The following is a 13,366-nucleotide window of genomic DNA, read 5'->3' as shown; positions in this document are numbered from 1 at the left end:
TTTGCGATAGTAATGAACGTTTCACTTTGAACTTTTAATAATATCTATGACAAGCATTAACAGTTAAGTTCCCAGTTTAACAATCACGTCCCATAACAGTTCTGGGAGAATATTCAGTCACACAAAATTCCAAGTGTATATATATGGATTCAAGGTAAAGTGGCCATATTTAAACATTTAACTGTCCCGTTGTAAAAAAAATTGCCTCACGAATAAAAGGTGGATGGAATTAGCTATTAAAAACATAATTTACAAATGCACAATTAACATTTCGGAGCTGGTAACAGAACAGGTTTTCACTCCACATATTTCCATCTAGAGAGGGAAATTCTTTCTCTGTATTCCACGAATGATTTACTCCAACTCTGTTTCAAAAGGAGGATTTGGCGTTTCTTCAAAAAATAAACAAATAAATTAACACCCCAAAAATTATTAAAGTTCAAACTCTACGTTTATAAACCAATTTCGAAATCTAGGTAAGAGAACTTATCGACTACAGTGCTCTGTGCATGTGCATGTGTGTGTGTGTGTGCGCGCGTGCATAGTGGCTTCTCTTTCTGTAATACAGAAAGAGAATTAAACTGATCCACTTATGAATCGATTTTATTCCGTGTTCAAACTGCTCCAATTTGGGATTTGGAGACGCACCTGGTATAATTCATTTTCGGTTCCAATTCCAGATATAAATGTTCCAAATCCGATTCGGAGATGTAACGTATATATTCGGTTTTCGATTCCATTTCCAAGTTTAACTGGTCCCAGTTCGGATCCGGATAAACTATAAATGCTCCTCCCAATAATAATAATAATAATAATAATAATAATAATAATAATAATAATAATAATAAATTATTATTATTATTATTATTATTATTATTATTATTATTATTATTATTATTTGTTTAAAAGAGGGTCTTCTTCATAATAATTGTTATCATATTTGACATTTGAAATCTAATAACAAACTCTGGAATTTTCATGTTGTTCCTGTTTATCTACTCCTTCCTTTAAAAGTCCACCGTCTAACTAACCTATCCAGCTCACTAATTGACCTTCCCCGTCCCAATGGCCTTCCCATCCAACTGACCTTTGACTCTTCCCCCCTCAAAAAAAAAAAATAAAGAATAATTCAACTATCATCCCTAAGAACCCAACCATTATCCGGGAACAGGCGAGCTCCATTCTCGAAGCGACGGGAGTTTTTTCTCTGTGTTTTTCTTTCTTTCTTTTTTTCTGTTAAATGAAGCTGTCAGTTCTGAAATGAGGTCGGGTCTGTTTCCACAGCGCAAGCTGACCTCGCTTTTCAGGGGAACAGCCGCAGCTTCCAATAGTTCCATTTTAAACCCACTGGATCTGACGTGGCGGTAGGAAAGTCGCCACCACACCAATAAATACAGTGGCTCCATTGGACTTGGGCCCTTTAAATAGAATAGCGATGGATTGTATTGCACTGAAGAAAAATATTATCATTAATATATTTTTATATCTTTTGTTATTCATTCGTTCATTTCCTTTATTTAAAGTACCAAAGGCTAATTACTAACTACTGAAGATGATTGAAATTATTCTAATTCTTTAAATACATATATCTATTTCTCTTTGTTTGCTTGTTACTGTTTACCTATTTACGTATTATTTCTTGTCAATTTTGACCTATTTATCTATTTTTTGCTTGATATGTTTAACGATTTATCTATTTGTATTTTTTAATTTTTTGAAAGATACTTGCATCATCTGTGAAGATTTACTAAGAATTACCGTGTCAAGAAATGTAGGCAAAAGATAACATTATTATTATTATTATTATTATTATTATTATTATTATTATTATTATTATTATTATTATTATTATTGTTGTTGTTGTTGTTGTTGTACCAACCCATATATGGAAAAGGAAAAATACTGACCACAACAGAAAGTATTAAAGTATTATAAAATAAATATATAAAAACCAGACGCCCTCCACGCCACTCCGACCAACCCAGATACCCTCTCAGAATCACCTAATTTATCCGACAAAAAAAAATAAAAATAAAAATAAAAGGCTCCGCCCAAATCCTACGCCTAAATCAGCGACAGCAGCAGAAGGAGCAGGAGCAGCAGGCGACAGCAGCAGCAGCAGCAAAGCAGAAACAGCAGAAACAGCAGACATAATCCGATGGTTGTTAAGGATAAAAAGACCCCGAGCTAATAAGAGAGAATGAGCCTCCATTGAAGAGCAAATGAACTCTGGCCTCCAACACCCCCCCCTCCCCCTCCCCTTCCCTTGACGGACCTTCCCCCCTCACCCAATGGACGGACCTCCCCTCCCCACCCCATGGACGGGACATCCACCCTTCCCATTTCCCCCACGGAATGGAAGATGAATAAGAGGAGATGCTTAAGAGCTGATGGGATGAAAAGACGAGGAGGAGGAGGAGGAGGAGGAGGAGGAGGAGGAGGAGGAGGAAGGAGGAGGAGGAGGTGGGGGGATGCTGAGCCTCCTGAGATGATCCAGCTGAAGGAGAAAGTCTTCTCAAGGATAATAGGGATATGAAGGAATCTCGACTTATAGAAGGATTCAAATGAGTTTAGAAGCCTTTTTTTATGCTGAATGGTTTAAATTTCAATAAAATCACATTATATATATATGCATATATATATATATATATATATATACACACATATATATATATAAAGTTCAAGCGAAAATGCAATGCATTACTACCCTAATACTATTCTTGTATTTTAATACTTTTTTATCTATTTATCTATTTATTAATTTATTTTATTCTTTTATGATAAGTGAGATCTCTTCTTTCTGTATTTCCCTTTACCTCCTCTTAATTCTTCCTTACGAACACCATATTCTTTGGAAGCTTGAATTTCACGTCAATGACCCCTGTGAGCTGGTTCTTCATGAATAGGTTTCATCTACTAAAATGATAATAATAATAATAATAATAATAATAATAATAATAATAATAATAATAATAATAATCTAAAGGAAACGTTAGATTTACGCAAAGGCTTTCGCGAAAAGTTATAAGTCCCAACCTCACCACAACCTGGCACTCGTTCGCGGATTTAATACTTTCCATCAGAGAGAACGCCACCCAAGAGGCCGATGGCTTCGGAGTTAAAACGAGAAAGAAATTCGTGCCTCTATTACTCTTCGTAAACAGGATCAAAGCAAAAACCGACGACCTACATTGGAGAGGGTGTAAAGGAAAATAAGATAACAGCCAAATCCTGAAATTGATAGAGAATTAAAACGAGAGTAAATAAAAATATCAACGGCTGACATTGCGAGGTTTAAGGAAGATTACACCCAAATCTTGAAAGTAATAAAGAATAAAATAAAGAGGAATAGACAAAAAATCAACAACTGACATTACGAGGTTTAAGAAAAACGACACTCAGAGCCTGAAATTAATAAAGAATAAAAATTCAGAGTAAATAAACAAAACAAGTAAAAATGCGCCGAAGTTTTTTCAGCGCAATCGAGTTTTCTGTACAGCCGCTACAGCGTATAATCAAGGCCACTGAAAATAGGTCTATCTTTCGGTCTCCAGTATAATGCTTTTATGAGCCGGGGCCCATGAAACTTTAACCACTTCCCTATGGCCTATCTATATCGTTGCCAGAAGCATACTTTTATGGGTGACTTTAACCTGACATAAAATAAAAACTACTGAGGATAGAGGGCTGCAGTTTGGTATGTTCGATGAATGGAGGGTGGATGATCAACATACCAATTTGCAGCCCTCTAGCCTCAGTAGTTTTTAAGATTTGAGGGCGGACGAAAAAGTGCGGACAGAATAAAATGCCGACGGACAGACAAAACCGGCACAATACTTTTCTTTTACAGAAAACTATAAAAGTCAACGTTAAAGGTTTAAGAAAGATTAAAATAAAAATAAATGAAATTAATACCACCAACATAACACCAGCGGAAAATTAAAATAACGACAGAGTCCTCACCTCATGACAGCACATCGAAACACTTGGACAAATTAGGGAATGACCTCTCACCGCATTCCGGTAAATACTGGGTCATACGCATTACTCCCGAAAATGACCTGACTGGGATCCTGTCAAGACTGACAAGGAAGCAACGACAGATAAATGCGCATTTCCGCCGATCAAGTAACCCGTCATCTGGTGCGCCACGCCCTTCCAGATAAGTACCGAAAGTGGCCTCTGGAACTGGGCTCTGGAATTTAAGCTGGGCGGTCCCAAATCTGTCAGGGATAGGATGACACCTAGGATGGTGGGCATTTTGTAAACAATCACATCATAAATACTTTCTCACTGAAGCCTATTTGTCTATCTATCTACCAGTAATACACACACACACACACACACACACACACACACATATATATATATATATATATATATATATATATATATATATCATATATTATATGTGTGTGTATATATATATAATATATAATATATATATAAAATATATCAACAGATATTTATATATTATATATGTGTAATACATACATACACATATATGTGTATACATATATATATGTGTATATATATATATATATATGTGTGTATACATGCTTATGTATGTATGTATGTATGTATGTATGTATGTATGTATGTATGTATGTATGTATGTATGTATGTATACTGAAAATTAAAAGCACATATACCTTTCACTGCTTTCACTGCATAACAAAACAAGAGAACGCCGCCTGGCAGACGAACCCAACTCACCATTCAAAGCTCACAACATAAAATTCTGAGAAATCCAAAGAACATTCCCTGTCATAATAACTCAGTAAACTGAACGCCATCGAAACTAATGAAGACTACAAAGAGGAAGATCATTATTCTAAATACGAAAAAATGGAAGCGTAAATGAAAACGAATTTCTCCCCTAACGACAATAATCACCCGGCAGAAAAGATTGAGATGATAATCACGAGACCTGAGCACTGACGGACTGCTCCTCTTTTTGGGGGGAAGAAGGATAAAGGAAAAATGAAAATATTATATAAAAAAGAAAACATTTTCGTAAGGCCCCCATTTGGATATATTCTCTCTTTCGTCCGTAATGGCTTGTGAGATATTATTTTTATATGTGTGTATATGTATATCTATATATTTATATATATATGAATGTATATACATACACAATATATATATGTATATATATATGAATATATATATGAATGTGTATATATTTATATACACAAACATGTATGTATATATATATATATATATATATATATATATATATATATATATATATATATATATATATATATATATATATATATGTGTGTGTGTGTGTGTGTGTGTGTCAGCTAAAATGACTCTCTATCTCGATCCCTTCAGATTTATTTTCACAAAGCCTTGAATCTGAAATGAAGAACAAATGGAGAAACCCCGGCTGCCAATGAGCAGAATCGAACTCACGCGCACACAGGTTGGGGAGGGTTAGCCCTAAAGGTTTGGACTTCAAAGAAGGATATAGGTCTACTCTCGCTGTCAAAGTGTAAATACAGGCCTCTCGAAAAGAACTCAATTATAGGCAGATTTACGCTGCAATGAAACTGCATCAAACACAGTTCCGTGCAACTTAATTATAAATTTTAATTTATGAACAAGACAAACAATTTCAAGACGTCAGTAGTTCCTTATAGGACAGGTTGGTATCGTTCTTAGCTAGCACTCTGTGGGCCCCGCGTTCGATTCTCCGACCGGCCAATGAAGAATTAGAGGAATCTATTTCTGGTGATAGAAATTCATTTCTCGTTATAATGTGGTTAGGATTCCACAATGAACTGTAGGTCCCGTTGCTAGGTAACCAATTGGTTCTTAACACGTAAAATAAATCTAATCCAGCCCAAGGAGAGCTGTTAATCAGGGCTCAGTGGTCTGTTAAACTAAGGCAGAGGTTCTCAATAGAAATCTTTTTTTAGTGATGGCACCCTAACCTGTAATCATTACCTGGCACCCCTAGGAGGGCTCTTCACCATCCCACCATATAAGGTATACTTAATTAACTTCCTTATTTAATGAAAATAAAATTATGGGCCCCGCACATGCATCGAAGAATTATATATGATAGAAATATACGTTATATATATATATGTGTAGGTGTGTAGGTAAATCCACAATTGGTGTGGTGTGTTAACTTCTCCAGTATGTGTTAATATATTAGAGTAGACACACTGATAATAATCATATGAAAATTCTGCAAACTTTTTTCTGTGATAGAAATTCATTACAAATTTAATGATCTAGCCAAAGAACTGTAGGTAAATTATGACAATCTTGGCACCCCTAAGGCATTGCCTGTGGCACCCCAGGATGCACGGCACCCAGTTTGAGAATCACTGAACTAGCAGGTATACTTAGTCAGTAGCACTCAAGCCTTCCAGTTTTAGAGATATGTACTGCAGATAACGTTTGAGACCCTCTTCTGAAAATGATCATTCTAAAATGCAGCTAAAACTTTATTCATGTCTGTGCTTTTCGGAAAATATAAATCACAATAATCTAATTTAACGCTTCTTCCTCTCCATATATGGACACATCTGGATATTTCCCTTTTACTCCCAATATAAGTGTACATGTATGTAGTATATGAGAGAGAAGAAGAGAGAGAGAGAGAGAGAGAGAGAGAGAGAGAGAGAATAATTTATCTGAGGTCTTAGGTTTGTAATCCCACGCCCTTTATAAATTGATAATGATACTCACACGTTCACCCACTAGAGTTGTCCCAACTCAAGTAAAATGCACCTTTCTGATAAATACACACACAAGGCTTATATATATACAAATAAAAATATACAGTAGGAACCAACTTCGTGTTATTAGGTACAGTCTTTACTTCTTAAAAAATTTTGTCAGACACTCATTGTCAACTCCTAATTAGGCATCATGTACTGTCTTAATATAAGATATTTTACATATGTAATTGCATCTCTCTCTCTCTCTCTCTCTCTCTCTCTCTCTGATAAATATCTCTCTCTCTCTTATATATATACACAATATATATATATATATATTAGGTACAGTCTTTACTTTTAAAAATTTTTTGTATCATTATCAATATAATTATATGTACTGTCTTAATATATATTTCATTATGTAATTGCTCTCTCTCTCTCTCTCTCTCTCTCTCTCTCTATATATATATATATATATATATATATATATATATATATATATATATATATATATATATATATATATCATTATATATATCTCTATTCTCTCTTTCTCTATATAGAAGAGAGAGATAGATAGAAAGAAAGAATATATAAATATATATAAGAGAGAGAGAAGAGAGAGAGAGAGAGAGAGAGGACGCTTTTTTTGAAAACGACTTCAGCACAAGTCTTAGGCCTAAATAAAATCCAATCATCCCAACCTTATATGGCAATCGTGGAAGAAATAAACAAACAGTTTTGTACGTCTCGCCTCAAACTCCATCTTTGGAAATATTTAGTGAGGCTCTCTCCCCAAGATCTGCATTAATTATTGAGATGGGCTCGACTCTAAATCCCAACACGTGTGGCATGTCTGACAGACATTAATACTCGGATACTTTATTTCCCTCTTCTGAAAGCATCTATTTTTTTTTTTTATTAAATTACATTTTTTTACTGTTTCTTTTCTTCTGCATTATTTCATTCTTTTTATTGCATTATGAGGTATTTCATTAGTTTATCATCCTTCATCATGAGTTGTCGGTATAGGAATGATTTTCTTCTGACTAAATGTCTTAAAACTCCTTCATTCTTAAGGAAATTTTCTGTTTCTTTATCAAATACTGTCAGAAATTTATATCCGGTTATTTAGCATCTTAATTTTAAAGCCTTCCACCAAATCTTGGAGTAATAATTCAATAATGAATTTATTATTCTTTAATGGCTTGCTTAAAACTAGGCTTGACTTACCCTTATGAAAATTGTCTAGCTCTTAAATGAAAACTTACATTTAGAGTATATAGTGACATTTGACTTATACAATATTTTCTGGTAATATATCACTAGAACATTTAGCTCTCATTTTTCTGGGTACCTGGATACCTCTGCGAGTGTCATTCATCCCCTGAGGGGATATTCCCCTGTGATATTCTAGGAGCCTGTAGGGATATTCCCCTCTGATACTCTAAGAACCTACAGGGATATTCCCCTGTGATATTCTAGGAAACGTCTTATTTTAGCTATAAATGCCACAGAAAGAAATATTGGTGAGAGAGAGTAAAAGAACAGAGTAAAAGCAAAATAAAAGCTAAAGGTACAGAAAAGAGGTAAAAAATGAGAGAAAACTGAAAAAATAATATATGAAATGGGGAAAAAAATAGTGAAAGAAACGCCTTTAAGCCCAAACAAAGTGAATACCCATTTTCCTCACCTCGGAAGATGAAGGACACGTTTATTGTCTCCTACGTAGAGTGAAGAAATATCTCTCATATGCGACATTACTTAAAAAAAACTTCTCAACCTTAGAAAAAAAGTCAGAGAATTATTTTATCTCCCAATTTGCTCCTGAAGAACAACCAACATTTATACGCTTTCTTTGATGTCATCGCATAGTCGTATCCACAACACCCAAGAGGCTTTAAAGGAACCTAGAAACTAAATCTGCCTCTAAACGCTATCCCCGCCCCCATCAGCATACCCTCTAGCACCCAACCCCCTACCAACCCCAGCCCTGTCATTCCATGTCCACATTACTTTCCCACAATGCAATCAACTTGACGCTCCTTGACTGACGCCGGCCCAAAACGGTGGCACTCGCGTGGAACGTGTTTCCTAATTGACAATATAAACAATTGGGGTCTGCGCGCACCTTACTAAAGTTTAAAGAGATTTTAGTTTTAAAGGTCTCTTACTTTTAGGTTTCGTTTTGATCTTAAGTCATAAGATATTATTATTATTGTTATTATTATTATTATTATTATTATTATTATTATTATTATTATTGTTGTTGTTGTTGCTGTTGTTTTAAGCTATTGCATTTGTCTTTCATCTTATTATTATTATTATTATTATTATTATTATTATTATTATTATTATTTTATTATTAACAATAAAGAGGACTGAAACAAAAATGTTAACTTGTAAACCTATAAACAACATGCAGAAAATTACTTAGCGAGTCAAATACAAAATCAACTTTAATATTCTAATCTGTTCGTTTAGCCGAGTTCACAGGAAAATATGAAATTGAACTCAACATACCTGATAAATCTCTTTTCATGATAAATAATACGAAAGAATAGCATCTAAAATCGATCTCATCAGCATAAGATCTCGGTCGGGGAGCATCCTCACACGCTAACTGGTTTCTTTTGAAAAAAATTAAGTGTGCAAATAATCAGCATCTTCTGAAACCACTCATTCTAAGACGGAAGCGGTTTATGACCAAGTTACATACTGTACATACATATAATCATTTATACGAATAATTTTCAACCATTAATCCGTTTCCTTCATCAGCAGTGGCTCCAGAGAAAACCAACGAAATGGTCACTGCCAAAACATACATGTCACAATCATAGCCAGATCACCAAACACGGTGGTTGTTGACAATATTACCGGGACACTGCTGGCTTAAGAAGTGCCAACTGACTTGGATCTTGATGCATCGTCTCTAAAAGCGGATGGGCTCCTAGTGGTGGGTCTTTTAGTAGAAAATACCCCAAAATGATGGATAAGCCTTTGTCTTTTTCTTCTCAGGCCAATAGCAACAACACAGTGATAGTAAGCGATATAACCTGAACATTTCTGCTGCACGAGGTGGCAATGGTTCGAAGTACAGATGTAATACGCCCAAATAAAGCTTTGCGGACCTCTTGATGGAATGAACTGCCTCTGTAAATGGCATATAAGCCTCTTTTCCCTGAGCCAACGACAAACGCATCTTTTTACAACTTTTTTGGCGATGCTGAGAAAGCAGAGCAGCAGTTTTCTCAATGCTCCGAGTGGTGTGAAAATCTCCAAATATGGCTGGGAGCAGGGAGTTTGCAATCCTATTGAACTGAATATAGAATTTAGGCCATAGGTCAAGCACTGGGACCTATGAGGTCATTCAGCGCCGAAAGGGAATTGACAGTAAAAGGTTTGAAGGTGTAACGGAAGGAAAAACCTCAAAGCAGTTCCACTATGAATCCAATTGTTAGGAGAGGTGTGGATAGTAAGATGGAAGAAAGAGAATATGAAGGAGGTACAGTAAAAGGAACGAAAGGGGTGCAATCCTATATAAACAAACACACAAGTACGCGCATATACATACATAAATACATACATACGTATATAAATACATATATAAACAGAAAGAGTGTGACTGATGGTAAGCACTAAACAGTAGACATCTGCCACCTGTCTTACATAATGTCCATTTCAACTATCTCACAGTCGGACACAGTATTTCAAGAAAAACTTTTAATCCATCAAAATAATTTTATAAAACTTTACAAACATTCCGATCAAGTGAGCCAAAGTATCAAAAATAAATCACAACACTCTTACAGCACAAAAAAGAAGAAAAAAAAAGCGCAATGATATGCATCCCGATTTAACGTCGTATCTTACAAGATAAGATAGAACCCTTCAGAGCCCATTACAGTCAGTAAACAAAAAGCCTCTTTAGTTCCTGACCAGTAGCCAACATGGCAAGGTGGGAAATAATCTTAGTGTTGCTTTCGGCAATAGGATCCTGTTTGTCTTCTACGGACACAACCAAGCCGAATGAAGCAAATCAGAAGCCTCACATAGTGTTCATTCTCGCTGACGATTTAGGTAAGATGATACTGTTTAGACCCCGTAGGGGAGTAGTGCCGTCACTGCACCTCGCGGGGTGCACTGTAGGCATTACTAAAGGTTCTTTACGGCTTCCCTTCGGCCCCTAGCTGCAAAGTCCTTTCATTTCTTTTACTGTACCTCCATTCATATTATCTTTCTTCCGTCTTGATGTCCACCCTCTTCTAATAGTTGTTTCACTGTGCAACTACTGCGAGGTTTTCTTCCTGTTACGCCTTTGTAACCTTTATTCTCTAAATTTCCCTTTCAGCGCTGAATGACCTCAAAGGTCCCAGCGCTTGGCCTTTGGCCTAAACTCTATATCCCATTCGAAACAGTTTAGAACTTTTGAATCTACAGGTGGCGTAATAGTTTCGCTCTAGCGCTGCTTAGTTACACCTGCGGAGAGGTCAGGGAAGGAGCAGAGTTAGGCAGCTTAAATTTGGTCATGCACCATAGGCATTAATTCTCGATGGAACCGTAGCACTGCAGTTGTAGTATTTCCGTTTCAATATTTGGTTCGACACTGACATTCTCAGTTCTTTTGTAACTTAATAGAATTATTTCTCAGCTCGACCGAAGTATCTCCCTCAAACACTATGTAAAGAAACGAAAAAACTTGTTACTGATCTATGAAACGTAAAGGGGAACTTGTGAAAGCTTTAGCTGTTGTTTAAGTGAATGAATGATAGACTTGTGCAATAACTAGGAGCTTTTCCATATAATAATTAGACTCAAGGTTGGATCTATGGATGCAACTTCTTACTGAAGATTTTTACAGGCTCGACTTTTTGGCATCTTTCAGCTTAGTAGCCGCTCCTTGCATTTTAATATAATTTTTATCTATTTATTAATTTATTAGTTAATTTTCTCTTTTTTAATAAGTGAGATCTCTTCCTTTCGTGTTTCCCTTTATCTCATCTTATTTCGTCCTAATGAACACCATATTCTTTGGAAGCTTGAATTTCAAGTCAGTGGCCCCTTTGGTGGTCTTGTTCCATATGAATAGGGTTCATCTTCTGAACGATATTAATAAAGTGTGATGTCGCCTCACCATGAGGCAAAATCTTCGTCAAGAAGTTGTTCCCAGTTATCTGACTCTTAGCCTGACTTTCTTTTGAGAAAACCCCATTATTTACACAAGTCTTTAGTTCACCCACACCAACAACAACTGCAGCTTTGACAAATGCCCGTTTGCACTCTATTTTATTAATGTAAGTATTGTTTTTTATTTTATTTTTTTATTTTTATTTTTTTTTTTGTTATTGAGGAAGTCATTGAGCGGAGTTACGAACGATTCTCAAAGGATGCAAAAGAAACAAAATATATCATTATCAAAAGAATCCAAAATAAAAAATTCACTGTGGAGTGATAGACACAGCCCTTCCCGTAGTGGGGTAGTGCCTACGGTGCACCTTACGTGGTGCACTGTAGACATTACTTACGGTCTTTGCAACGTCCCTTCTACCACTGGCTGCAACGTCTTTCATTCCTTTTGCTTTACCCCTTTTCATTTTCTCTTTCTTCCAACTGCCTTTCCACCCTCTCTAACAATTGTTTCATAGTGCAACTGCTTTGAGGTTTTCCTCCTGTTACACCTTTCAGACCTTTTACTGTCAATTTCCCTTCCAGCGCTGAATGACCCCATAGGTCGTAGAGCTTGGCCTTTGGCCTAAATTTTATATTCCATTCTATTCCGGTAGACACAGGTAAAGCCAGCATTACGTTTGTTTCCTCAAAGCAGTTCGGAGTCAAAACCATTTTATTTTTACAGAAATTATTAAAAGTATCGTAAAGATCCTACAGAACTTTTTAATTCGAAGTTTTCTAGATGTCATAGGTAACAAGTTCATTTGAAATTGGCGTTAGGATCCCTCGGAGCTTGTCAATGTAGAACTTTCTTGATGTCATAGATAAAAAATTTACCTGAAACTGACCAGCTCTAAATGCTAACAACGCCATTCAAAGCTGACCTAAAGCTCCCTTAGACCGAGTAAGTAAAAATTTTCCATATGTTATCAAAAACAACTTTAAAATGACTTTAAAATCATTCAGAGCGTGTTAACTCAAAGTCTTCTGGATGTCACCATTAACCAGTTTACTTTTTAAGAATAATTTAAAAATCCTTCGGAGAGTGTCACCTCAAAATTTTCCGAAATTCATAATTAATAAGTTTACTTTAAAATAGACAAAAGTTTACTGGCCGCCTTACCTATGAAATTTGATGGATGCGATATAATAAACTTACTTATAACAAAAATTTTAGCATGTATAAACTCTAAATTTTCTAAGTTTGCTCTAGACCAGTATCAGAAAGTTCTTATGGCACCAAAAAACGTTATTGCCATTCGCAATTAAATAATAATAATAATAATAATAATAATAATAATAATAATAATAATAATAATAATAATAATAATAACTAATATGCTGAAAAAAATTGATATAAATATAATTATATAATTAAAAATATAAATGCAATAAGTGGTTTCGAGAACCTGCTCAATTCTCCTTAACGATGCGGATTTTTTTCACTAATAATAATAATAATAATAATAATAATAATAATAATAATAATAATAATAATACATGCCTCTATTAAC

At 35.2% G+C, this 13,366-nt stretch overlaps 1 protein-coding gene across 1 annotated transcript in view; it reads left to right on the top strand.

The window, feature by feature from the left end:
• The first annotated feature begins 10,603 nt into the window (after nt 1-10,603).
• Nucleotides 10,604-13,366, top strand: part of LOC136841507 (arylsulfatase B-like) — a 13,082-nt gene continuing 10,319 nt past the window's right edge. The window contains exon 1 of the mRNA XM_067108463.1: nt 10,604-10,764. Within this exon, the coding sequence (XP_066964564.1) occupies nt 10,634-10,764 (131 nt within the window). The 5' untranslated portion in view covers nt 10,604-10,633. The remainder of the gene's footprint in view (nt 10,765-13,366) is intronic.

Source organism: Macrobrachium rosenbergii, chromosome 9 (genome assembly GCF_040412425.1).
Source record: "Macrobrachium rosenbergii isolate ZJJX-2024 chromosome 9, ASM4041242v1, whole genome shotgun sequence".
NCBI lineage: Eukaryota > Metazoa > Arthropoda > Malacostraca > Decapoda > Palaemonidae > Macrobrachium > Macrobrachium rosenbergii.
Note: the sequence above shows the minus strand (reverse complement) of the source record. Positions and strands in the feature narration are given on the sequence as shown.